General features: G+C 34.1%; 2 protein-coding genes across 5 annotated transcripts in view; one reads left to right on the forward strand and one right to left on the reverse strand.

Moving 5' to 3' along the window:
- Window positions 1–2,750, forward strand: part of LOC131669299 (serine/threonine-protein kinase grp) — a 493,024-nt gene extending 490,274 nt beyond the window's left edge. For all 3 annotated transcript variants that reach the window (XM_058944280.1, XM_058944204.1, XM_058944124.1), the window contains one exon: window positions 2,500–2,750. In XM_058944280.1, the coding sequence (XP_058800263.1) occupies window positions 2,500–2,685 (186 nt within the window). In that variant the 3' untranslated portion in view covers window positions 2,686–2,750. The remainder of the gene's footprint in view (window positions 1–2,499) is intronic.
- Window positions 2,731–25,839, reverse strand: part of LOC131669473 (dynactin subunit 2) — a 293,206-nt gene continuing 270,097 nt past the window's right edge. For both annotated transcript variants that reach the window (XM_058944483.1, XM_058944402.1), the window contains exon 9: window positions 2,731–3,043. In XM_058944483.1, the coding sequence (XP_058800466.1) occupies window positions 2,865–3,043 (179 nt within the window). In that variant the 3' untranslated portion in view covers window positions 2,731–2,864. The remainder of the gene's footprint in view (window positions 3,044–25,839) is intronic.

Here is a 25,839-nt window from a genome sequence, read left to right on the forward strand (position 1 = left end):
GTCTGAGCAATGTTTGAGCATGTTTCAACGTAATCCAAAGGAATTTTTGTGACGCTACGTTGTTGTTTATGAAACATGGATTCGTTATTATACGCCAGAAATGAAAAATAGGTTAAAAGTGTAGACTAGGCCAAGTTTATCTGTGCTACAAAAAGCTAGAAAAAACTTTGGCAGAGGATAAAAACCTGAACGATAGGCTTGAAGGAAAACATTATTTGCAAAATTAACGTTAAATGATTTTATTGATTTTACTGAGTTTACGAAGCATGATGTGCTAATTTTTTTCCCGGAAACATATGGCATGAAACAAACAGTTTTGTATCTTGCTCAAAATTATGAAAAACGACAAATTAAATGTACAATATTTGAAAATAAAAAATGATATAATGAAACTTGAGGTTAATTATTCTAGATACTTTAGTCTCATCATATTTCAAGCAAAATTTATAAATGCTACATACGGTGAACTAAATGGTATTGGATATAGTAGTATATTGCGATGTTGTTATGATTGTGCTCTTGGATTGTTAGAATAGACTAATCGATGTTGCTTCCATACTGCAGCAACCACCTCTCACATGCGTGATACCTTTTCAAGATTGTCAGAGACCTGCAGAAATAATTACTAGTATTTTCGCCGAAAACAAAGTGATGATAGTCATAAAATAAGATAGTGATGACGACTAATTCGTAGATAAATAATTTTATCTTTTTTTGTTACATTTTGTATTTGAAATAATATTGGACATATATTTTTAATATCTGTAAATATGTTAATATATTAGTACAAGTTGTCATGTGATCAGTTGATTTTCCATTAAAAATTAAAAAAAATTATGTGAAGAAAATCGAATTTTTTTCTTTAGCTGGACATGAGCTTCCGTCGAAACATTAATGGAGTTATAATTAAATATTTATATTTTAATAAAAAAACAAATATTTCAAACACCATATGCTTTCAATTTGGTTCAATATTGGAACAATATGAGTTACCGGTGATATTTTTTTACGTAGTATAAGTGATGCTATGCTAATTTGTATATTAAATCATTAAACCAATGACTGGATTATTCGGAGGGCGCCACCGATATCCGAATTAGCATATCGGCCAATAAAATGATTTCTTCTCAGAAATAGGAGAAGAAAAGGATCTTTGATCGTGAAGAGCCGTTGCTCGTCCATTTTACTGCTGATCGTGAGCTCTGCTGTACGCAGATCCTGCTACGAGCCGAGAAATCGAATGATTTTAGAGCAGTCGAGCGAATCGTCAGACTTAAGTAGGTAAAGTGCCGCTTGTATAACTTAACATTAGGTGTTGCCACATATAATTTGTAGTGTTTTTGAATCCGCCGTGACGCGTGGATGCATCGCCGTTGAGAACAAAGTACTTCTGACCAAATCGCGCTGACCAATCGCCATTTTTGTTAACTAACTCGAGCGTAAGAGAAGTGTAGAATTCCGATAGTTAGGTGAAGAGCTGCTCGCCGTCGAGAATTGAGGATCGTGTACATAATTCGTCGCGTGTTTAATTCGCCGGACGTGTGGATCTGTTGCCGCCGCGCATTAAATATCACAACGAGCTGCGCTGACCATTGACCATTCTGAGTTGCTTCCTGAGCTGCCAGCATTCCCAGGACGTGAGAGGAAAGGGAACAGAAATCATGCAGTGGCACTGCGCACTGCACTGCGCAGTCGGACAGCGGGCAACCAGTCCTTCGCGCGCCGACTTCTGACTCTATCTTCGACGATCGCCGTGTCCAAGGAACGGCGGTCTGTCGCCCTTATCACTAGTCAAGTAAACGGGTCCTCAAGCATTGTGCCGGAGGTGTTTTGCGAGCACGACTTACACCTCCTGAAATCCCCCGCCACAAGTAAAAAGATATAATTTATTATTTAAAATCATTAAATTATTCCTTTATTTCCGTAACATTGAGGGGTTATTTCATCCGTTAAAAACGTTTATCTGCAGATAAAAATAAATACGTGTGTCTTATTTTTCAATGTTCTATAACATAAAAAAAACTAAAATCTTAGAGGGAAATCGAAGATATTTTTCTTATTAGTCACAGCCCTGACTAGTAGTTATATAATGTTGAATTTAGACTTAGTAGTTAGGAATGGAATTCGTTATAAACGATCTTTTACTCCAACATAATATTTATAATTTTTTTGATTTTTAACTAATATACATTCGAAATAATTTATTTGCATGTCAAAAACTAATTTCAGAAAGTCAAAACTGTTTCTGTAGCATCAGTACTATATTATTCATTATTAAGTGTGACAAATCTACTTATCAATAAATAAATTAACTTGCGCGAGCAAGTTACTGATAATTTCTTACTGCTTTTCGCTACATTTCATTATAAATATATAAACAAGAAAATGTACGTTTTATGCGGCATCTCCTCACTTTAATATGTATCTGTATGTTTCTACTAATAGAAAAAATATGATAATATACATGAATTAAAACTAATCTGTTTAAAATAATTCCAGATAACCATCACTGGTATAGATAAAAGGAAAATGCCACTAGTATTTAAAATTAATATCTTTGATATGGATAACAAAACACTAGTAGATTTTCGACTTTCAAAAGGATGCGGAATCGAGTTCAAAAAAGAATTCATAAAGGTTAAAGTTTTAGTTGATGATGTAATTTTAAAAATAAAAAATAAATAATGTAATTATTATGAAAAAAAATTATGATATATAAAAATCCAGTATGAAATATATTCATAATTTATTCACTCAATTTCTAGAATATGGATAATATCTGCCTTGATTTATTTTTGTACATACAAAATATGCTATATTTCTAATTGTGTCCATATTTGTTGCATTACTAAGGTAAATTATTATTAGTTCTGCAGTCTTTTGATACGTTCACTCATTGCACCAATGTCATTTGCAACTATTTCTAAATTTTTAGAAAAATTACTTTGCATTCCTTCTAATAATATTTTCTGATGTTCTAAGGATGTACTGATGTGCTCCTGCAATTTTTCCAATTCCTTAAGTTGATTTATAAAATCAACAGCTGTAAATGAAATATTAATTATGAAATGTTTATTTCATAGTCGATTTATTTTAAAGTATATTCTACCGATACACGTCGATGCTAATATAAAATTGTTCAGCACATAAAAATAAGTCAAAGATTTGTGTCATAAGTCAAAGAAAATATGCAGGGCCTTAAATATAACAATTCACGCGATTAAAATAAATTTTACCAGTAATGATCATTTAAAGGACGCCAGACACTGATGTTTAGGAATCGCATGGGAAAAGGTATTGTCTCTCTCCTATGCACAATTTTCACTAGTCAAATATCAACAATGATAAAACATCATATCAAAATTACTATATAAACAACTGGTTAAATGATAAGATAGATTTAGGGTGGCGAAATTCTGTTTTTGATAACGTAGATCACAGAATAAAATATAAAATTTTAAAAATACAAGATTCAGGAGTCAAAGAAACATCAACAAAACCTTATTTATTTAAAGACTACAACCAAATAAAAATAATAGAACATGGGATGTGGGAAAATAAGTAAGTACGTGTATGTATGTAAGAAGCATAAGCGAACATTATTTTGATCGCCTGTGATAAAAGAATAACAGAGTAATTTCTTTTCAAGGTTGTTCAGAAATATTCAACTTGTCGTTTAATTTGTATGAAATAAAATAAACATGAGCATAAAGGTGCTATTCGCAGATTTTAAGATAATATTGCGTATTGATCTAGGGATCAATACAAATCGGAAAGATTACAGAGCAGTAGCGGCCAATAACTTAAAAAGTGGTAAACAAACTACCCCTGATAATGCGTTAATACACCGACATACGAAATAAAATGTATGATTGGTTCTAGAGACCAGACATACCATTTTCCATGTATTTTGACACGCTGAAACCGAATCCGAGGTGTAAATTAAGTGTCAGAACATGGTTTGTTAAATAGCGAAAACCCGTAAAAAACCGGTGAAAATCGTGTAAAAACCTACCATAAAAAGGAAGTTTGACCCTTTCAGGGGCACTTTTTTCTGCTGCACTTATCCTGAACCCAAAAATGTATATAAAGGTTTTCGGGGTCGCTGATTACGAATCTGAAGACCGATTTTCAAAATTCAAAATGATGGATCCAGAATGGCGGAAATAATTTTCAAATCCTTTCAATCCCAATTTTTATCACCGACCGCTTTTTGAACGTACTAAACGAAACGGAAAAAAACAGAAAAATTTAATTTTAATGACCAGAAGGCTTCTTCTTAGATAAATAACACGACTAAATTGATTTAAGAAATTATTCAATTTCAGTTTTCTACAACAACTTGAACAAAGTGGGTCTTACAGTTCTGTACGAAAGGATTAATGACTTTCTATCAATCCATAACATTTTAATTTTACATAATGTAATTGAAAGCCTCAACAACTAGTTTATAAGAGTCATAATCAAAATGCATCTTCAATAATATGATTTTAAAAGCACGGTAGAATAATTTTTACGAAAGAATGAAGGTATTCCATTGTTAAAAGATCCATTAAAATAAAGAATACTAAAAGAACGCCTCTAATAAGAGTATTTGTAGTAAAAACCAATCGATATCTCTAATAAGGACATAACTATCATTTTTACTAAAGGGAATCATCGAGTACCAAAATAAAGGGCCACCGAAATAATGACCCTTTAATAAGAGTACCCTTATTAAATGGTCTTTCGAAATAACGGCTAGAAATCGAAAAAACTTATACTGCATAGTGGTCGCAACAGCGGCAATAAAATTATCTTATAGTATGGACAGATACGAGGATCGTTTGAAAAGTCCGTGCAAAAATAAAAACTGCTTGATTTTTTTTAATAAATCTTTTTTATTTTTCAACATAGTCTCCTTTTAGGCTTATATACTGCATTCATCGCTGCTCTAGTTTGTTAATCCCTTCCAAATAATAGGATTTGTCCAAGTCTGTAAAATAGGCATTCGTTTCTGCAATCACCTCTTCGTTTGAATAAAATCTTTTTCCCGCCAGCCATTTTTTCATATTAGAGAATAAATAGTAGTCCGACGGAGCCAAGTTTGGAGAGTAGGGGGGATGTGAAACGAGTTGGAACCCTATCTCCATCAGTTTTGCGGCCACAACTGCTGAGGCATGAGCTGGCGCATTGTCGTAGTGGAAGAGGACTTTTTTGTGGGCCAATCGTGGACGTTTCTCTAGCAACTCGGTTTTCAAACGATCCAATAACGATGAATAATATTCGCCTGTAATGGTTTTACCCTTTTCCAGATAGTCGATGAAGATTATTCCTTGCGAATCCCAAAAGACAGTTGCCATAACCTTCCCGGCTGAAGGAATTATCTTCGCCTTTTTCGGAACAGATTCCCCCTTGGCAACCCATTGTTTAGACTGTTCTTTGGTCTCAGGAGTGTAGTGATTTATCCATGTTTCATCTACAGTGATGAAACGACGTATAAAGTCTTGTGGATTTTGCTGGAACAGCTGCAAACCATTCTTGCAACACTTCACACGATCTCGTTTTTGATCAATCGTGAGCAATCGCGGAACCCATCTAGCGAATAGCTTTTTTATGTCCAAATGTTAATGCAAAATATAATGTACCCGTTCGCTCGAGATGCCTAAAGTACTAGCAATCTCACACACCTTCACTCTTCTGTGAGCCATCATCATATCATGGATTTTATCAATGATTTCTGAAGTGGTAACCTCAACAGGGCGTCCAGAATGTTCAGCGTCTTTTGTGCTCATATGGCCACTCCGAAAATTTTGAAACCACTTATAAACCATTCTAATCGAAGGTGCACAATCAGCATAATGTTTATCAAGCTTCTGTTTAATCTCCTGAGGCGTTTTGCCTTTGAAAAAGTAATGTTTAATCAATACACGAAATTCTTTTTCGTCCATTTTTTTACAACCACTCGATTTCTTTGATTGAAACAAATGTAAAACACAAAGTAATTGGCCGATCTGGCTGAAACTTCGTGTGTACTCTTCCAAGATATGCCACTAACTGAAAGTAAGCTTGATACGCACTAGTAGCGCCATCTCTCTGATTTTGCACGGATTTTTCAAACGACCCTCGTATATATGATATTCAGAACCATGAAATCTTCGAAATAATAGACGTAAAATATATTTTAGATAATACTTTTTACTATTTTTATTCAATTTATTCTAGCACGGAAAAACACATTATTGATGAAACACTTTTTTACAAATCTACAATATTAATAAATACAATGAAAACTACACATAATACGAGGTCTGTCCGAAAAGTATCCGACATAAGTTCAAAACTTCGCGCGGAGAGACGACTTTTACTGAGTATGAACGTCAGTAATCCAAGATACTGATGAAACGCCTTAGTTTCCGCGCAACGTGTATTTGTTTACGATACAACGACTTTTTTTGCGTTGCAATTCGTTTATTGCTAAAAATGGCAAAACAAACCGAACAACGAATTTGCATAAAATTTTGTTTTCATCTCAGTAAAAGTTGTGCGGAGTAGCAAGGGTTATGAGGGTTCTTAGCCAGTTACCATGCGAGATTTCATTCCTTCATTACCAACAGACGATAACGTTATCAATCCCATGTTACCGACCTATGGGCTGTTTTATCGGCAGATTTTTAATCGACGATCGACCTGTTTGACCGTCATTGTAGCCAACTGTTGTGTATACCGATATGCAGGCCCCACCTGCAGTTACCGATTCTTGTATCGATGTGGATGTCCCCGTCCCCATGCTCCCGATCGATGAATCAGATTGAAAAAATATACGATTAATGCTATCGACGGCGTACTGGCATGTCTAGTCGATATATCTCGTAGAAAGTTCCGGAGTTACTAGCGTACTCGTGCGCAGGTCCCGTGCGCATGCCTCGTGGGATAAGGTTTATTGGAAAATCAACAAAATCACCAAATTTTGAATACGTTTAAAATTTTAAACACATTTATTTTATAAAAAAGTATACATGGCTATTATATTATAATACTTATACAAGTTTCATAACGTGACTGCTTATTGGATTATACTTAACTATAAGATCGTGTAAAATTAAGTAATATGCAGCTGTTTCCGCAGGTATATCATTATTTGTTTCAAACTGTAGACGTACAGGAACTTGTTTCAATGATTCATTTTGCTTAAAACATTCCATTACTATTAGTAGTGCATGCGTAAGAAATTGTTTTAGATCCAAAAGTGGATTTAACATACAATTTCCGTTGTAATAGTTCATTTGAAAATTAGCATACATGTCATATAATATGAGATATTGATTATTGCTTATATCAAGATTTAAATTTATAAACGGATATTGCTGAAAACTGGGAAAAAGTTAAACATTGGTTACACTGTAATTATCAAATCTGCTGGGATTTTTAGTTTGATCAGACTTGCGTTTTGTTTAAAAATCTATATAATATGTCTTGGTTTTTCTAATTGATTGGATATTTTTACTATTCAAAGATGTTTTGATGTTTGTGGTAATGCTGAATACTCATAAAATTTCCACGATCGAAAACTCATAGAAATAGGAACATCTTTTTGAATGAAACTGTATAACTATATTTTACACTTATCTGACGTAATTACATAAGGCATCGACCATTCGATTCATATAAGTTCTATTTTAAAAGGTTCAAACTGTTCATTCTCATCAATTCTCACCAAGTTTTGTATGACTTGCGTTTAAATTATCTCTTAATCGGGTGAGAATAAGTTCATGCTTTACATTTACAACAATTTTTGTGATAGTCTTCAGCGAATCCTAAAATCATGGAAAGTGGTATCAATATATCAAAGTAACCATTGTTGTCAATCATTGTCTTAGTTTCTTCAATATCAAGCCATCTAGCATTTTTGAAGAATGCACTGTGACAGTAAACGTCTTGTTTGCGCTACCGTCTTAATCACGCGGCTACCTGTGAGGGCAGCACCTACCGGTTGGGGAAAACAGAGAAAGGGAACTCGGTACGAGACCGGACAGAACGCGCGCGAATTTGAAAGAACCAGTCGAGGATTAGCAATCCAAGCATACAGCTGCCTATTACAGAATAACGAGTTTTCCGAGAGTGCTGAAGTGATCCAGCTGAGTTACCGAGACATATACTTTTGTTGCTACAGTTACGAGTGTGTGTGAGTGAATGAGGAGTTTCACCATCGTAGGCGATACCGAGGACGCAAATCCTCTCCTTCAAAAGACTAAGATACCGGAAGCGGCATACGAACTTGTTTTTCCCCCTGATAGTGCGACCGATACTAAGGTAAGCTGGCCAGCTTAGTACCGCGATTTTACACGTATGACTGCGCTTAATTAATTGCTATTCCTTCGTACTCTGTAAGAATTGGTGGCATGCATGTAAGCTAACTTTGCGAACAAAGAGCTGCGGATGATCCGGCGATGCATGTTCTTGTCGTGCACGCTGCGTAAACATAAACACGCGGGCCAAGCATTTTGTAGCGTATAGGAAAATAAACTAACTCATATATGGTTCAAACGATAATTTCACTGGTGTCATTATTAGCTAATAGTAAGTTGGTTGACTGTCTCCCGTCCCCTCCTGCTCTCCGATTAATAAATGCGAATATTTTGATATCACCGCGCGCATTTCGGTATGATTACGTGTCGAGCGAATTAACGGAATAAAAACGGAGTAATCACCTCGTTCCAGCATTTTTATTTTGATTCAATGAAATCAAACCTTTCATAGTACATTTTTACATCTGTCTATCTCAATGGCATTAATTTCATAGCGGATATCTTCGAATAGATGGCATATATAGTAGCATTATTTACAAACTTTATCCCATGTACAGCATTACCATCTCGTCTTCTTGTTTTTCCTACAATGTATAGAGAACTTTTCGATGATAAAAGACATAGATCTTGATGTTGTATTAATATACGAATTTCATCGCTATTATTAAATGTTTGTGAATTGTAAGGTTAATGTACATGAACGTCATAGTGAGCTATAGATTCATCAAAGATGATAGGGTCTTGCACACTAAGTATTTCTTCTATCTTTGAAATGACAACAACATACAAATATACACGTTAATTTTTCAAACTTTTGACATTTCTCTTTCCTCTTTTCATTGCGATATCTCAAACGATTTTTAGCCCGAGACTTTTCAGGAACTGAATGTTTCGATGTGTTAAACCTTTGACTATCCCTCAATGACTGACTTTTTGAGCGCATGATGGTGTTATTATATAGCCACTTTTCACATTAGCATTATAAACTATTACCGCTATACTCTTTTTATATGTAAACAAATCGTGATTACTTCCCCATGAGCTTCCCATGTAAATTTTGATACGTTGACAGACAAAAGTAAAAAGAAAAGTAAAAGACAGGGAGATCTATTGCCAAAACAGCATACATGCAGTATGCTGTGGTGCATCTAATTGTGGTGAGATGAATGCGCTCTTAGCTCTTTTAACCCATCCTAATTGTTTAAAGTTTGAAAATATTTACGTATATTCTAAGTCACTTAATCAACCAAAATACAAATTTCTTGAGCAACTTCTTCAATCCATCAAAGGTGTTGACTACTTACTTTTTGGCGAGCACGATCTCGTTATATCACCAGACGAAGCATGTCCAAACTCTATTATTATTTTTTATGACATTGCATGTGAGAAGCAAGATAATGTGAAAGCTTTTTATTGTATGGGAAGACATAGAAATGTTGATTGCTTTTACTATGTCAATCAGATGCTCAAGTACCCAAACACTTAGTGAGAGATAATGTGAATTTTTTAATCATTTTCCGCCAATATGATATGAATTTAAAACATATATATAATGATCATGTGAATACTGATATGTCATACCAATGTTTTAAAGAAATTTTTTCTTCGTGTTGGAAAGAAGATTATAGCTTTCTTGTAAAATAGATGCTGTCAGATTCAGAAAAGGTTTTGATAAGTTCATTATAAATGCAAATTATTCAACATAAAACCAACAGTATGCAACAAGATTGCAGATTAACAACATGACTGAGTTAGGTTAACAGATTGGTATTCTTCGTCAAGTAGAAAAAGCTCGCGAAGCAATATAACATAAATATAATTTGTTAAAGTCTGACAAATTAGCAACTGAAAATTTTGTTAAAGAGACTTTCAAGCCTGTGATTCAACCACTTGAAAAGTTGGTTGATGAAACAACACTTCGTCAGCAGAAAAAAACCAAACATAAAAAATTATTACAACCTAAAAAAGAAGAAAAAGATAGCTATGACATACAAAAAGTATCTAAAACAGAGGAAAAACCATTTGAAAAATTATATGATAGTGGATCGGAAAAAGCATTGATTGAATGCTAATGAACAGCTGAAAAATAATAATGATATACTTCATACTCCTGAAAGTGATTCACTTAATAAGTATTTATCAATGTTGCGGAAAAATCAAGTAACAACATTAGATACTATCTATAGAGTACGTTAATTTAGAGATGATACTCGTAAGATTGGTGATAGGTCATTGAATTTTGAGAATAATAAAATTATTATAGGTAGAGATATTTATGAAAAAAGCCCTGGATTGATTGAACTGTTATTCAAAAAAAGCCTGATAGCTCCATTGTAACTCAAAACGATTTGGGTACCTGCGGTCGTATTATAAATAAAATGAATGCATATAAAAAGCATTGCAAACTTTACTTGACGAGAAAACACGCTATCAATCAAGAGAAAAATTTTGAGATATTATATCTCAGTTGATCAGAGTTACACCTTATAATTCACTAAATGGCAGAGGATTTTCAAGTCACCTTATGAAATTGCATGACCTAATAATCTTACTGATTATGTATATTAGGATGATCCCAATGAGCTTGTAGAACGTCTTAGGTTATTAATTGCAGAGACATCAGCAGGCAATCAAAATCATACGAATGAAATTCAGTCTATAATCGAAGAATTAAGAGAAGCTGAAATAATATATTAAGACTATTAGTTAACTTTTAAATTCATTATGATCACGAGCATTGATCTCTTTGAACGTCAATTAAAACCACTTTCCACTCAGAATCCACCTGGCTTAGGATACAAATTAACCGATGATGGTCAGTTTGATATAGAAAATAAGAGACTCTGTATAGTTACTGATACTGCAGACGTTCAAGACGCTGTCAATCTTAAAATTTTGCCAAAAGTTATTCATGACGAGTTGAAAAAAATTTTCATCATTATTAATGCTCAGAAGCGACAAGTGGATGAAATAAGTTCAAATAATCAGTTGTTATACACTGATATCAAACAAAAATTGTTAACTATTAACAAGAATATTTCATCACTGAATTTTAAATTAGATGCTATTGAAGAAAAATTTTTACGTTTGAAAAAAATGAAGAACAAGTATAAAACAGTTGTAGATGAGCTTCATAAGTCAGCTCGTCGTAATTATTTACGCAAATCATTTGAAATTCGTGATATTGACGAGACGTGGCAAATCGATCTTGTTCAAATGATACCATATCAACGAGAAAGTAAAAATTACAAGTATATCTTGTGCGCTATTGACTGCCTTTTCGAGTACGCTTGGTGTAAGGCAGTCAAACAAAAAACTGGTAAAGATGTTGCAAAGGCTATGAAAACTATACTTGAGAAAGAACGTGTGCCAAAAATGATATGTCTTGACAGAGGTCGTGAATTTTATAATAAAGAATTTGGAAGTTTAATGACAAAATATAAAATTCATATCTATTCTACATATAGTAAATTAAAAGCATCGATTTTTAAACGATTTAATAGAACTTTGAAAAATAAGATGTGGAAAAAGTTTTCACTGAATGGTAATCGTAAATAGTTGGATATATTATCTTATCTAGTTTCACAATACAATAACTGCAAACATCGAACAATTAGAATGAAATCTATCGAAGTAATTGCTGTTAAAGTTTTAGAAATATCAAAACGACTGTCTGTGAAAAAAATCTACCTCTAACGAAAAGTACAAAATTCAAAGTTGGTGACAAAGTACGAGCAAGCAAAAGTAAACAGATTTTTGAGAAAGGCTATACACCGAATAGATCAACAGAAATTTTCACAGTTTATAAAGTTATAAAAACAGTTCCATTTACTTTATTTATTTATTTCGTTTGAAAGATTATTAAGACAAACCTATCGCTGGTGGCTTTTACGAAGAAGAATTACTCAAGACAAAATATTCGGATATTTATTTGATAGAAAAAGTTGTAAAAAAATATGGTGATCATTATTATGTAAAATGGTTAGAATTTGACGAATCACATAATAGTTATGTTCATAAAGATGATATGTAAACGGTATTAAATAAATAAAATGATAAAATATATTCTGTTTTTTAATTTTTTTTATTTCTATACATTTTTTTATGAGTACAGGTGTAATAATTTCACTTAAACGATTAATTCTCATTTCAAAACCGTTCTCTATTACGAGTTATCTGCATCCATTCTCCATAAGGAGCAGTTTAATGCGCATATGCCCATAGAATCATCTCACGTATTTGAATTTTTTTTTGAAACGTACAGACTTGGGTGGTTTCTTTTTCTGGTTCAATCTAAAATTAAACGGCACTGATTAAGACTAACTACGTATTTGTTCCATGATTATATTTAAAAAATATTAATACTGTAATGGTCCTATCTATGAGTTAGTTTATTATATCATTGAATCACCGCAACCCGTCAAACGCATCTATCTGTTTACTCAAATCAGCACATTAAACGGCGCCACCTCACCGACTATTTGATTGTATTAGTACAAGAGTCTAATTTCATAACCAAAATAAGGAACGTGACGTCACAAAGTAATAGATATAGATATAATGATTTTTATTATTTAAGAAAAATATGTTAATTAGAGATAATTTTGATATAACAAAGTATTTCTTAGATAGATTTTAGTACGTAGATTTAGATTATAGTCATACGAATTGCGTTTAATAGTCAAATAATAATGAATTTTAATATGCATAGTTAATTTATTTATTACACTAAAAATATGAATTATTCGAAAAATGTAAATAGTCCAAATGCAAAATGAATATATACTATTATTCATGAGTTTGAAAAGTTTTTTTTTGAATCTCATTTTTAGCTTTCGCTCTCATCGAACTATTCTGGTCGATGTTTTAGCCATGCAGATCGAATTTCAATACTCTATGAATTTTTACAAGCTTGAGTCCATGTTCAACAGCTTGTTTAAGAGCTCGATAATGTATCACATAATTTCTTTTATTCATGAGAGTAGCACATAATTTTTCATGCTTAAAACCATGTGCTCTGGGCAAAATCATTATGCTCATCGTCAATCGATTGCGGATAATTTAAATCAACTTCTAAAATATAACCTGTTGGAGCATTATCTGCAACCTGTAGAAAGTCAATTTTATCAAAATTTTCTTCTCACTCAATTTTATCTCGTGGCAAATATTGTGTAATCGCATATCCATACAAGTTATTAGTGTCTAGATAAGCAAGGTACTCCTTTTCCACGCTACTATCAAATTTTTCTTTCATATATCTGTTATTAGCTGCACGGTAATGACCTGAGCATTAACTCAAACTACCACGAATACCTAATTCTATAAGTAAATGCATATCTATATCCGTTAAAAGTCTTAATGATATCTTTGTAAACTTGAGCATTGCATCCCATGAAAAACTTGGAGTTATGTAATAGTGGACTAGATCTAGACCATACGCTGTTAGACATTGCTCACGAAATCGTTCAGAAACGTCTGCGAGTAATAGAATATCGATTTTTATGTACAAATCGTAATATTCACCTAAATGTTTTATGTTGAATGCTTTCCAAACTTGGAGGGCATGCTTGTAATCAGCATCCTATACTTCTGACTCAGTGAGACTACTGTAAAATAATTTTTTTCAGGCAATCTGATTTTTTTAAGTTTTTTCCAGCAATCGATGTATTCATATGGAAGCTCTCATTTCCACGTTAACAAATTTATTTCTTCTTCTTCAGTATCTTGAAATTCTGAATTCATAATTTCATAACTACATAAACTTGAATGAATCAATGAATCGTAATTTGATTCTAGTGTTTGCAACAGTCTTTGTGAATGCAATATACTTTTCTTTCGTCAAAGGTAAAATTTCAATATTTTCAGAAAAGTGATTGGATATATCACGAATAATAAAATGAGCATTGTAACCACTAAGATTGTGAAAAACTACAGGTACTATACGAGAATCTTGATAGTTCAGATTGCAACTTTGATGGGCTGCACCTCGATATATTTTTGTCAAGTAACAATTGTCATGAACTTTCATTGATTCATTGATTAATTTTTCACAAATATGACATACATTTATTGCCTCGAATTGAGTGATTTTCTCTGGCGTAAGATCATTCATAGATTTTGGATCGTCATAAATATTTTTTATGTAAGAAGAAATATTTTTTAACTCTTCTGCGAACCATTTCGATGGCTCAGGCCCGCGATAAAAATTACATCTCGATAATCTGTCATCATAACTATATTTCAAGTAGTAGCCTATGCTAAACATTTCTTGGTGTTGAATGGTATTTTTATGAACATGTTGCTTATCAACTTTTGGTTTTTTCAACAGGCATTCACAGCCTCCATAAATAATAAATGGTGATTTTAATTTGAGTCCGTAGTTCTTTAATTCAATAATATCTTAACCTTGTCTTGGCATCTGTACACTACACTTATTTATTTGTTTACAGTTCCTTTCATGTGCAATGAGTTTCTCCAAGGTATTGAAATAATGCAAACACTGATCCCAAATAAATTTTTTAGTTTTGCAGCGCAATAAACTGCTTCCTACTAATTTTTTAAGGTCTTTTATAAAAATATAATGATATCTATTTGATATTTCATCATTAATCAATAAAAGATTGACATAATTTAATTTTTTATCACCTGTATGATAAAGACGAACGATTTTTTCACCCTCTAAACCAAACACATTGATTGATATGCTGTTTTATTTTTCAAATTTTGAAATTTGATTCAAAGAGACTGGATATGATATACCATTCAAATGGAGTTTATTCTCAATGCGAGTTTATTGAAGGGCGAATGTAATCATCTATGCTCAATACATAATCCGGAGAGCATGGGGAAACAGGTGTCAGTCAACCAATAGATCTACAAATCTACGAAAATGAGTGGAAGCAATATGGAATAAACGAGTCGAAAGCACTTGTTAATAACACGAACAGAATCTTTTATTGTCTATCAAATATTACACTGGATCGGCCCGCGTGTTTATGTTGACATCGGCGCTCGCTCATCGAGGACACACAGTGTCGGAACGCTCGCTGCTCTTTGTTAACAGAGCTATTGCATGCATGCTTCGAACACGAGAAATTAATTGTTATACACGCAACCACGATCGCGAAATTAAGCTGGCCAGCTTACCTTTGTTTTGCGGACGCTCGAAGATGACACCAATAAGTCGCACTCGGAAAAGGTCTATAGTTTGTTTGTGTCGCGAGTCGCGAACTTAAAAGCACGTGGCTTCGCCCTCGATGGCGAAACCTCACGCACGCACTAGCGTTATCACAGCGCACGGTGTTTTTGTCTGCTGGTTCAAGCCTTCGCCCTCAGGAGCTACACGGCACCTCGGTTGCAACGGTCTCTGGACTTCTCCTCCGGATGATTTGCGAAAGAATTCGGCTCCGGTAACTCGGGTAGCGACAGCTGATCTTGTAACTCGGGCGAACTCGTTGATGGACAATGCTTCACTGGTTCAATTTCAAGCGCGCGCGTTCCGTCTGCTCGCGTGCCGAATTCCTTCGTTACGTTCCTAATCTCCCCAGTAGGTGATGCCCCCGCGAACAGCAATTAGGTTATATTGTTAGCGCTAATTCAACGTTTACCGTCACAGTATATAAGAACTTCCACTTCGCATTGGATTCAATTTATTGCTATTAATTTGAAGATTAATAATAGAATCTAAAGACCATCCTGACTCGTTACTTCCAAATTCCTCCACCTCGTTTAATAATGGACTTTTAATTTTATCATCAAACTATTTTTTGAGGGGGTTTGAGGGATATACTTTAATGTTTCGTGTAGTAAAATGTTTTGTGTTAAAAGACTTTTCCAATTTATTTTGGTTACTTGAATATTTCCAAAATTTGCATGATAGTACAGCATTAATTTTTACAAGCATTCACTCTTAAAATTCACTGTTAAAATACTTTCGGTATGTCTTGCAAACAAATTGCAAGCATCTTTTAACAATGATTCAATATCAATATGTTGAATATTGGCTATAATACTAATTTTCAAACGGTTTTTGAATGCGCTTTCCAAGTCCACCCATTGTACACGATTTTTTATACTATCACCTAAACCTCTTCCATGAACTCTACAATTTTCTAGTCTGAATTGAATACATTCAAGTTTACCAATGGTACTGAGCAATAATTGTTTTTGTGGCACACTAAGCGATGATGACTGCCTCAAAACTTTTTTCAAAGTTCGCAAAAATAAGACATCGTTTTTTCATCGTTCTATAACACAAGTATAAAAAATAAAAAAAGTTGATACCTATTTGACCAGACCATATAGCTTTTATATATTTCGATGCGCTGAACACGAATCTGAGGTCCGTTGATCTCCATCACGTCAGTTTCAAAGTTATTTGAAAGTCAAATGTGTTTAATACAACGGAATTTCAAATTTGACTAGAGATTCGGAAAGAGCGGGAAATTTTATGTTCAAATAAATATTGGTTTTTTCCAACCTGACTTTTGAAGAGCACCTGGAGTTCAAACAGATGACAAATAGACCAAATTTGCTTTTGATTCATATGAACTTATTTTTTAGACGTTCTAAGGGCTTCTATCGTGCGTATATTATCATGTATCTTGATACATGATAATACCCTGATGCGATGAACTTTGATCTATATCGCGAAAGGCTTATAGCATACAGAGGCGAGGAGCCTCGAAGATAGCTATCGCATACCGGACGGTATCGAGGAAGGTTATTCTGGTTGTCGCTGGCGTAATCCCCATAGATCTTTTTGCTAGGGAGCGCAAGAGGATCTATAACAGAAGCTTAAACGAGAATAGATCAGAAGTAGCCAAGGAGGAGAGATATATAGCAATAGGAGCATGGCGAGGACGCTGGGCGAGAGATGGTAAAGGCGCATGGACGAGAAGTTCAATTCGCGACATTGGGGAGTTGATGGAGATGAACTTTGGAGAAGTGAATTTCTATCTTACGCAGATGCTTACGGGCTATGGGTACTTTAGATGCTACTTGTATTCTGCGAATAGTAAAGTAGAGAACAGGGTTTCAGATAAGATAACGGACAGAAGGTGGATATTATCTTCGCTCTGTCCCGGTAATTCGTTGTTGGGCTCGGGAGGAGAAGGTTTGAGGGATAGGTGTAGCCTCCGATGGTGTTGCTATTATTTATGACGGTCCTACCTGATGTGGCGGCAAGTCCCAAGTCTTTGCGGATGAGCAAACTGTATGAGAAAGTAGCTTCGGCAGTCCGCTGACTGGCTTGCCATTAAGTGCAATGATAATTCATCTGTTTTTACCACTACATAAAAAAACCTAAACACGGTAACCCGTGTTAATTTAATAGTTTCTGAAAATTCTCCTGTAATCAGATTAATAAATCATTAGAAAAAAATTTATTTAACTTGAAAATTTCTGTTTTCTTTGCGACGTTTAAATTTTTTTATAGTGACGCTTTCTTTTGAAGTCACAGACTTTTCACAATCTTTTACAACTGTTTGCGTTCCAATTTTTTTTCTTTTCCGTTTATAAAAATGAAGTGGCTAAATAAATAAAGCAATCAATACACTGTTAAAACTACTTTTGAAAAACACATATATCAATGCATGAAAGCTAACAAACAATACAACACACATATGGAACGGTAATAATTCTAATTGTTGAAGTTGTTGATAAATCAAATGTTCACTTACACGATCACAATTTTCGTTTGGACAAATTTCGTGAATGAAATAACACCTCGAATAACGCGACATTTTTTCACTTTCAAAAATTCACAGACATTTGAGGAACACTACTGCTTTACACTGACTCAGATTTTTCTTTCTTTTAAATCGAACTATGCATTAAAAATGAGATAAAATAGGTGTGATTTTGTTTTGGAAATTTGTATTATAACACGAGTTACGGGGCGAGTTTCAAATTTTTACGACTACGGATCAGCTAAACGCAAATATAAGCATTGGTTACTTTACACATGTTTAGCATTGAAAAATATTTTGAAACAAATGTGAAAAATTTTAATTTTTAAAAAATTGTCAAAGTCAAGTGAGGGTATTGACACTTGTAATTTCAAACGCGAGCATTGGTTACTACACACATGTATGGCATTGATTTTTTTCAATTCTTCTTAAGTTTCAACGTTCAATAGTATTTTAGTTCTAAGAAAAAAATGATTGCAAAAATGTTGAAACAAATGTGAAAAATTTTCATTTTCAAAAAATTGTCAGTCAAGTGAAGGCATTGACACTTGTAATTTATCATAAGTCTCGAATATGCTTGCATGTAACTAAGTCGCGTGTGACTAAGTTCCTACAGATCAATCAATGCATAGAAAGACAAAGGCTTTCGACCGTGAGTCCGCTGGAGCGCTACCGCAGCCTTACGCCGAGGCATTTTTTTTAATTAGGGCTACACCTTCCGATATGTCGGGCCCTTGAATTTTATGACCGATTTCGATAGCAAAAATCCTCAGGAACACGCAAGAGCAAGAATTTTTCAAAAAAAATATATACTTTTTGAGATATTAGCAATTATTTAAACAAAAAGTTAATAACTTTCGAAAAAAATTTTTTATTGTTTATTGATGTAATTATTTTGAAATTTTAGTGCATTTAGTGCATTGATACTTATAATCAGCAAGGTATAATCCGACTGCAAATTTATAAGTTCCAATGCTCATGAATGCTTTAATATTTTTCAATGTTAAAATGAGCGCGTTGATGCGTTTTTTCTGAGGATTTTCTAAGAAAGTGCACACAATCGTATTTTGAACATTAGATATGCATGAGGTCTGTTCAAAAAGTATCGCGAATTTTGAATTTCCGTAAATTAGATTTTTCATTTTTTTTTAGCGTTGTTGGTACTTATATCCCTTACTTATGCTGACAAGGTCGGCAATTTTGAATGTTTAATTAATTTTCGACAGCTGTTTTGTTTGGATGTGTTTTAGCTCGTCTTCGATTTTTGCCTATTCTAAAAAAAGGATCAAAAAATCTGTATCAAATTTTGTATGAAAAACAAAATAAAGTGCGCCGACGCAATCCGAATGTTGACTGTGGCATATGGTGAAGCTACCTTGGATCACAGCAACGTTTAACGGTGGTACAAAATATTCTCAGAAGGCTGAGAAGATGTGAACGATGAACAACGTGCCGGACTCCCGAGTACATGAACAACAGACGAAAACATTGATAATGTGAAGAAAATCGTATTGACCAATTGTTAAATCATCGTTAGAGAAGTTTCTGAGGATCTAAACATATCGATTGACTCATGCCATTCGATTTTAATAAATGATTTGGGCATAAGTCGGATCGCCGTGAAATTCGTATCAAAACTGATCAATTTTGACCAAAAACGGCATCGCGTTAACATTGCTCAGGAGATGTTGGTCTCGGTCCGCGACGACCCAAATGTGCTCCGGAAGATTATGACTGAACTCCGGAACTGGTGATGAATCATGGGTTTATGGTTATAACGTGGAAACCAAAGCTCAATCATCCCAATGGAAGCTGCCACATGAGCCAAGACCGAAAAAAGCGCGCCAAATTTGGTCGTACATGAAGATTTTGCTCACAGTTTTCTTCGATTACAGGGGCGTGGTGTATCATTAGTTCTTACTACAGGGTAGTACGGTCAATAAGAAATATTACCTGCAAGTTATGCCCAATTAGCACGAAGCGATCCGCCAGAAACGTCCGGATTTATGGAAGAACAAAAACTGACTTTTGCACCATGACAACGCCCCTGTTCACACATCTTTGCTTGTGCGCGAATATTTGGCTAAAAACAACACAGTAATGGTACCGCAGCCACCGTATTCCCCATATCTAGCCCTCTGTGACTTTTTCCTGTTTCCAAAACTGAAGAGGCCCATGAAAGGACGACGCTACGCCACGATTGAAGAGATAAAGATGTCATCGAAGGAGGAGCTGATTAATATCACAAAAAATGATTTTTTTAAGTGCTTCAAGGATTGGAAAAAATGTTGGCACAAGTGCATTATATCCAAGGGGGATTACTTTGAAGGAGCTAAAATAAATATTTATGAATAAATAAATAATTTTTGAAAACATAAAAGTCGCGATACTTTTTGAACAGACCTCGTAACGATAAGGTGCAGTCATGACGCTGTTTCATCATCGATTAACGCACGTGCATTATGATCACACAATATATCAATTAATGAATGAAGAAAATATTTGTGTGTGTATGTGTGCATGAGAGAGAGAGAGAAAGAGAGAGCGCACACAGCTCATAGCCACGCGCTACATGGCTAACTTGTGTGTGTGGGGGGAGGGTGGGGAGTGTGTCGCATCGCACTGCTCCGCGATTAAGACCGTATTACGTTCACACATCTAAGTTCTGATATGATTCGAAAACTTATCTTTCTCAGCGTGCAACATAGAGCTAATGGAGCGATGACACTTCGTAGGCGCACAATTCGCGTAAGTTCTTTTCTGTTTTGCATGCTGTAGAGACTAAATGTCGATAATAGAGAAAGATAAAACTTAGCTTTGTGCTTATTGCAACAGCCCATAGGTCGATAACATGGGATTGATAACGTTACTGTCTGTTGATAATGAAGGAATTAATCTCGCATGGTAAGTGGCTTAGAACCCTTATAGCCTTTACTATTGTGCGGAAACTATTAAAATTTTGCAAAAGTTCTTCAAAGATGAGTGTCTAGACAAAACACAAATAAAAAAGTGGTAAAGGCGGTTCAAAAGTGGCCGCACATCTATTGACAGGAATCCTCGTTCTTGTCTGTTTTTGTTTTATTGTAAGAGCATTGTATACCACGAATATGCTCCTACAAGCCAGACAATCTACAAAAAGTACTACGTTGAAGTGTGGAAAAGATTGCGTGTTGTAATTAGGAGAAAACGATCGAAGCTTTGGGAAAACGGTGACTGATCTTTTCATCAAGACAATGTTCCAGCGTACGCATCAAATCTTGTGGAACAGTATTTATTGAAACATAGTGTTGCGCAGCTCCGCCAACCTCCATACAGTTTCAATATAGCTCTCTGCGACTTTTATCCGTTTCGTCGATTGAAAATGCCACTTAAAGAACATCGATTCGACGATAAACAGACTGTTGAAACTAATGCAACGAATTCACTAAAGGCGATCCCGAAGTCTCACTTTAAGAGTGCTTCAATTAATGAAATTCGAGATGAGCGTCTTATTCAATAAAATAGAGACAACTTTGAAGGATGCCATCCCCGGATGACGAAGATTAAATCAAGCGCCGAGAAATCAAGGTAGGTCGGATACTTTTGGGAAAAGATCTCGTATATAAAAAAGTTCAAATACTGTAACATTTTTTTTTTATTTTAAATATATTTTGGTGCGATGAAAAATCAAATTTTGATACAAATTAGTCACTATTATGTGTATATTTTGTATTTTGTATTTCTAGCTATAGTCAGTTTTTAAAAGATTTTAAAAAGTGCTGATACAAGGCTAATCGGTCTATATAATGTTACCAGTTCTGGTTCTTAACCGGGTTTAGGTATTAAAACAATTTCTGCCACTTTACACTGGGAAAGATAATAGCAGAAACATAAGCATGCATTGAAAGCAATTATTAGGTATCTTATTGCAACTGACGGAGGTTAATATTTTGATCATTTTTTCTGCAATATTATGAGAACCGAGAGTTATTATATTCTCAATATTATTAATAATTTATAATATTTCCTTTATTTTAATCGATTTGATTGATATACTGCCTTGGACGTCAGAGTTTTCTCGTACGATTTCTTCTTCTTCGATGACTATTCTTTGGTGAGGTTTGAATACCGTACTACGATGATTTGCGAACGTTTCAGCTTTTTTCTCGTACGGATTTTCTGATAGGTGGTATAAATGCAGTTGATCTTTTAAGTCGTTTAGTAGCTTTCCATAATGAGCAGTCTGTTGCTTCTGTAAGATTCAGTTATCTGAGATAATTCTACGTTTGTATGTTTTTTTCTTCATGTAACAATTTCTTTAGATCGTTGGTTACTTTAGTTTTGTCTTGACTCGATCTAGTTATATGACACCTTTTTCTTAATAATCTCTTTTCTTTGATTTTTTTGGGTTATTTTAGTGGACGTGATTTGCTATGTTTTATTTCTATTTATTATAGTAAAGAATTTGTTAATAGTTTCAGCTAGAATTACGTTGAGTGAGTTGATGCTGCTTTCTACATTATTAGCTGTTTTAACCCTTTGCGGCACAGTGGGAATACGTATTCCCACCTTTTTTCATAGCATTTTTTGCAAATTTAGAATAGTTTTTGATGAATTTACCCTGAGTTTTTTGTTGTTTTACGATTATAGGATGATATACAATTGAAATTTACGTCAATAGGTGCCACAACTTTTATTAATTTGTTAATATTGTTAAACAAAGACGAAAAAACAGCCCTATTTATAAACAAAATTCATTATTGAAGAAACTTACAGTTATAATTTTACAAAAATTTATACAAAGGAGTTTTTGGGATCGCTAATCACGAATCTGAACTCAGAATTTTGAAATTTAAAATGGCAGATCCAAGATGGCGGTAAAAATTTGGTGTATATTTTTTAATTTATTGAAAATTAGTATACAAGGGTTTTTGGGATCGCTAATCTCGATTCTGAATCCAGAATTTCGAAATTCAAAATGGTGAATCCAAGATCAGATTGATTTTTTTTTGTATTTTTGTTTTTTTTTGTTTTTTTTTCACTTTTATATTTTTATCTTCTCACCTTCAATTTTTTAATTATCTTAGCTTTCTAGTTCATTTCAATCTTTCATGAATGATACTTCAAAAAGCAATTTCTGTCTACTTGTAAACATAATGGTACGTTGCACATACTACATGACCATTTAGTTCGCACATCTTTTGTTTTTGTACTGCAGTGAGCGCATCTCCTATAATTATCAATGGGTGTTGGCATATGAGCAGATAGAGAGCGTCTTTTTTCAACAGAAACTTGTGGTTTGTGAAGATTGGTTTGTGTAGGTTGTCGCTTTCTTCCTTTTTTAGTTGGAATTTTGTGAGAAACCAATCGATCCACTAAAAGTAGTCTGAACTTCTTCAATGTTATAGGATTATCAGCGTTTATTTTTGAAAATATGATGAATGAATTTGTAATAGTTAGATCAATGAAATGCCAGAATAATCTGTTTCACCACTTTTTGGACTTTCGATCTATTTTATATGTAGATAACAAACGATCAGCGTTATCGACAAATCCCATGTATTTGTTGTAATCAGAGCACATGACTGGACAATCTACCTGCACTCGTGTGCCATCTTTCTGTGTTCGATTTACTGTTGTCACTTCGGATGGATCATGGTAATTTGACAGGAAACAAACACCTTTCTTATCCATCCATTTTATCCAAGTAATACCAGTATCAGACGTTCGAAAATCGAATTGTCCATGTTTCATTTGTTTGTCAAGCATTACAGATTTAGGTAACCCAGTACGATTGGAACGTACAGTTCCGCAAGCAAATATTTTGTCTTCTTTCAGCGAAATTAATAGATCGACACCAGTGAAGAAATTGTCAAAGTACACATGGTGATTTTTACCAACAAGTTCACACATCAAATCTTTGACAACTCGTACTCCTAACTGTTTCTCAGAACTTTTGGTTTTGCCAGTATAAACTTGAAATTCACATACGTAACTGGACTCATCCTATTGCTTCCGGCTACTTCGACCTTTGAATTTTATCATGGATTCATCGATAGATTGATATTTGCTTGGTTTCCAGCAAGTTTTGAATGTTTCTTGAAGTCTATCCAGCAATGGTCTCAATTTATACAATTTATCATAATTAGGCTCACCTTTTTTAGGTTCTCTGCTGTTGTCGGATATATGCAAATTACCTAATATGAATCCTAAACGAACAACCGGCATTAGCGAGCTTATATATGAATCCTTCAACTTTGGGTCACTCGACCAATAGTCGTGATAAGAAGGCAGTTTTTTTATTCCCATCAGAATATTAATTCCTAGAAAAATCAGTAACTCTTCTTTTTTGATCAATTGCTTTTCCTGAGTTTTCTCCTGTGTATATTTATTTGTTTGCTGAACTAGTAAATCCAGCATGTCGTCAGGAAAAAGACACAAAAAAATATCTAGTGGAGATTTTACGTTTTCGGGGATATTTGGTCCGAAATCAGCAGTGAATTGATCATCATCTCTATTTTTTCCTTTTTTCTTCCATACATCATTGCCAGAGCGTTCTTCTTGATCTTCATCTGAATCGCTGTCACCTTCATTCTCTTCAAGCTGATCTTCGGTTTCTACATTTATATCATCCTCCTCTTGGTCTGAATCAACAAGTCCATCTACTGACTCCGTGTCGCTAGGAATATCAGCGATTTCCATTTTGTATGAGATACGTTAATATTTGTAATTATAAAAAAACTCGACTACTTGATAAAAAAAAATTTTAATGCTACAGGATCGGTACAAGCTCTTACGAAAATTGCAACTCACAACAGATTTTAATGTATTATACTACAATGATCCGTACGAATCTATTTTATCGCTCTAAAATTGTTTTTCCATCGGTCTCCAATAGATGACTTGAAATGTTCGATGTGCTATATAACTGAAAGAATTTTTAACACTCGCTATATTTTTACTCTTATGTATACGTATATAATTTCACGATTATTGGAGTCAAGTAAGTTTGGTAATGATTTATCCTCTGATTTACTGAATTGGCATTGGATCTAATGGAGTACCAGCATACAGAAATTTACATTTGAACAGATGACGGTTTGTTACAGCCTCTATTGATGGAAGGAGTTGACTTTTAAACATATGGAATTTCAGAACATTCCGCAGAAAGAAAGGAAATTTTCGAAGAAATATGATCACCCATCCCGAAAACCTCTACATGCACATTTTCAGAAGAAATTCTGAAATATCAATATTTGCTGTCGTCTTGGATTCGTTATTACGAATTTCGGAAATTTGAGTTTAGATTCATAATTAGCGACCGCAAAAACCCTTGTATACCAACTTTCAATAAAATAAAAAATATACACCAAATTTTTGTCGCCATCTTGGATCCGCCATTTTAAATTTCAAAATTCTGAGTTCAGAACCGTGATCAGCGATTCCAAAAGCCCTTGTATACAAATTTTCAATCAAATAAAAAATATACATTGAATTTACGCCGCCATCTTGGATCCGTCATTTTGACTGCCATTTTGAATTTCGGAATTCTGAGTTCAGAATCGTGATCAGCGATCCCAAAAACCCTTTTATACCAACTTTCAATAAAATAAAATATATACATCAAATTTTTGCCGCCATCTTGGATCCGCCATTTTAAATTTTGAAATTCTGAGTTCAGAATCGTGATCAGCGATCCCAAAAACCCTTGTATATCAATTTATACGAAAACTGGTTTCTCTGAAAAATGTATGCCGTAAAGGGTTAAGAGCAACGTTGTGTAACGGTCCTGTCTGATTTGTCTCCTATTTTCGTCTGCAAAACGGCAACCCGTCATACACGAAACAATCAGAGAAAATCGGTAATTGAGCGTAGGCGCTTTT

Source organism: Phymastichus coffea, unplaced genomic scaffold (assembly GCF_024137745.1).
Source record: "Phymastichus coffea isolate CEN01 unplaced genomic scaffold, Cenicafe_Pcof_1.1 PCOF00001, whole genome shotgun sequence".
Lineage (NCBI taxonomy): Eukaryota > Metazoa > Arthropoda > Insecta > Hymenoptera > Eulophidae > Phymastichus > Phymastichus coffea.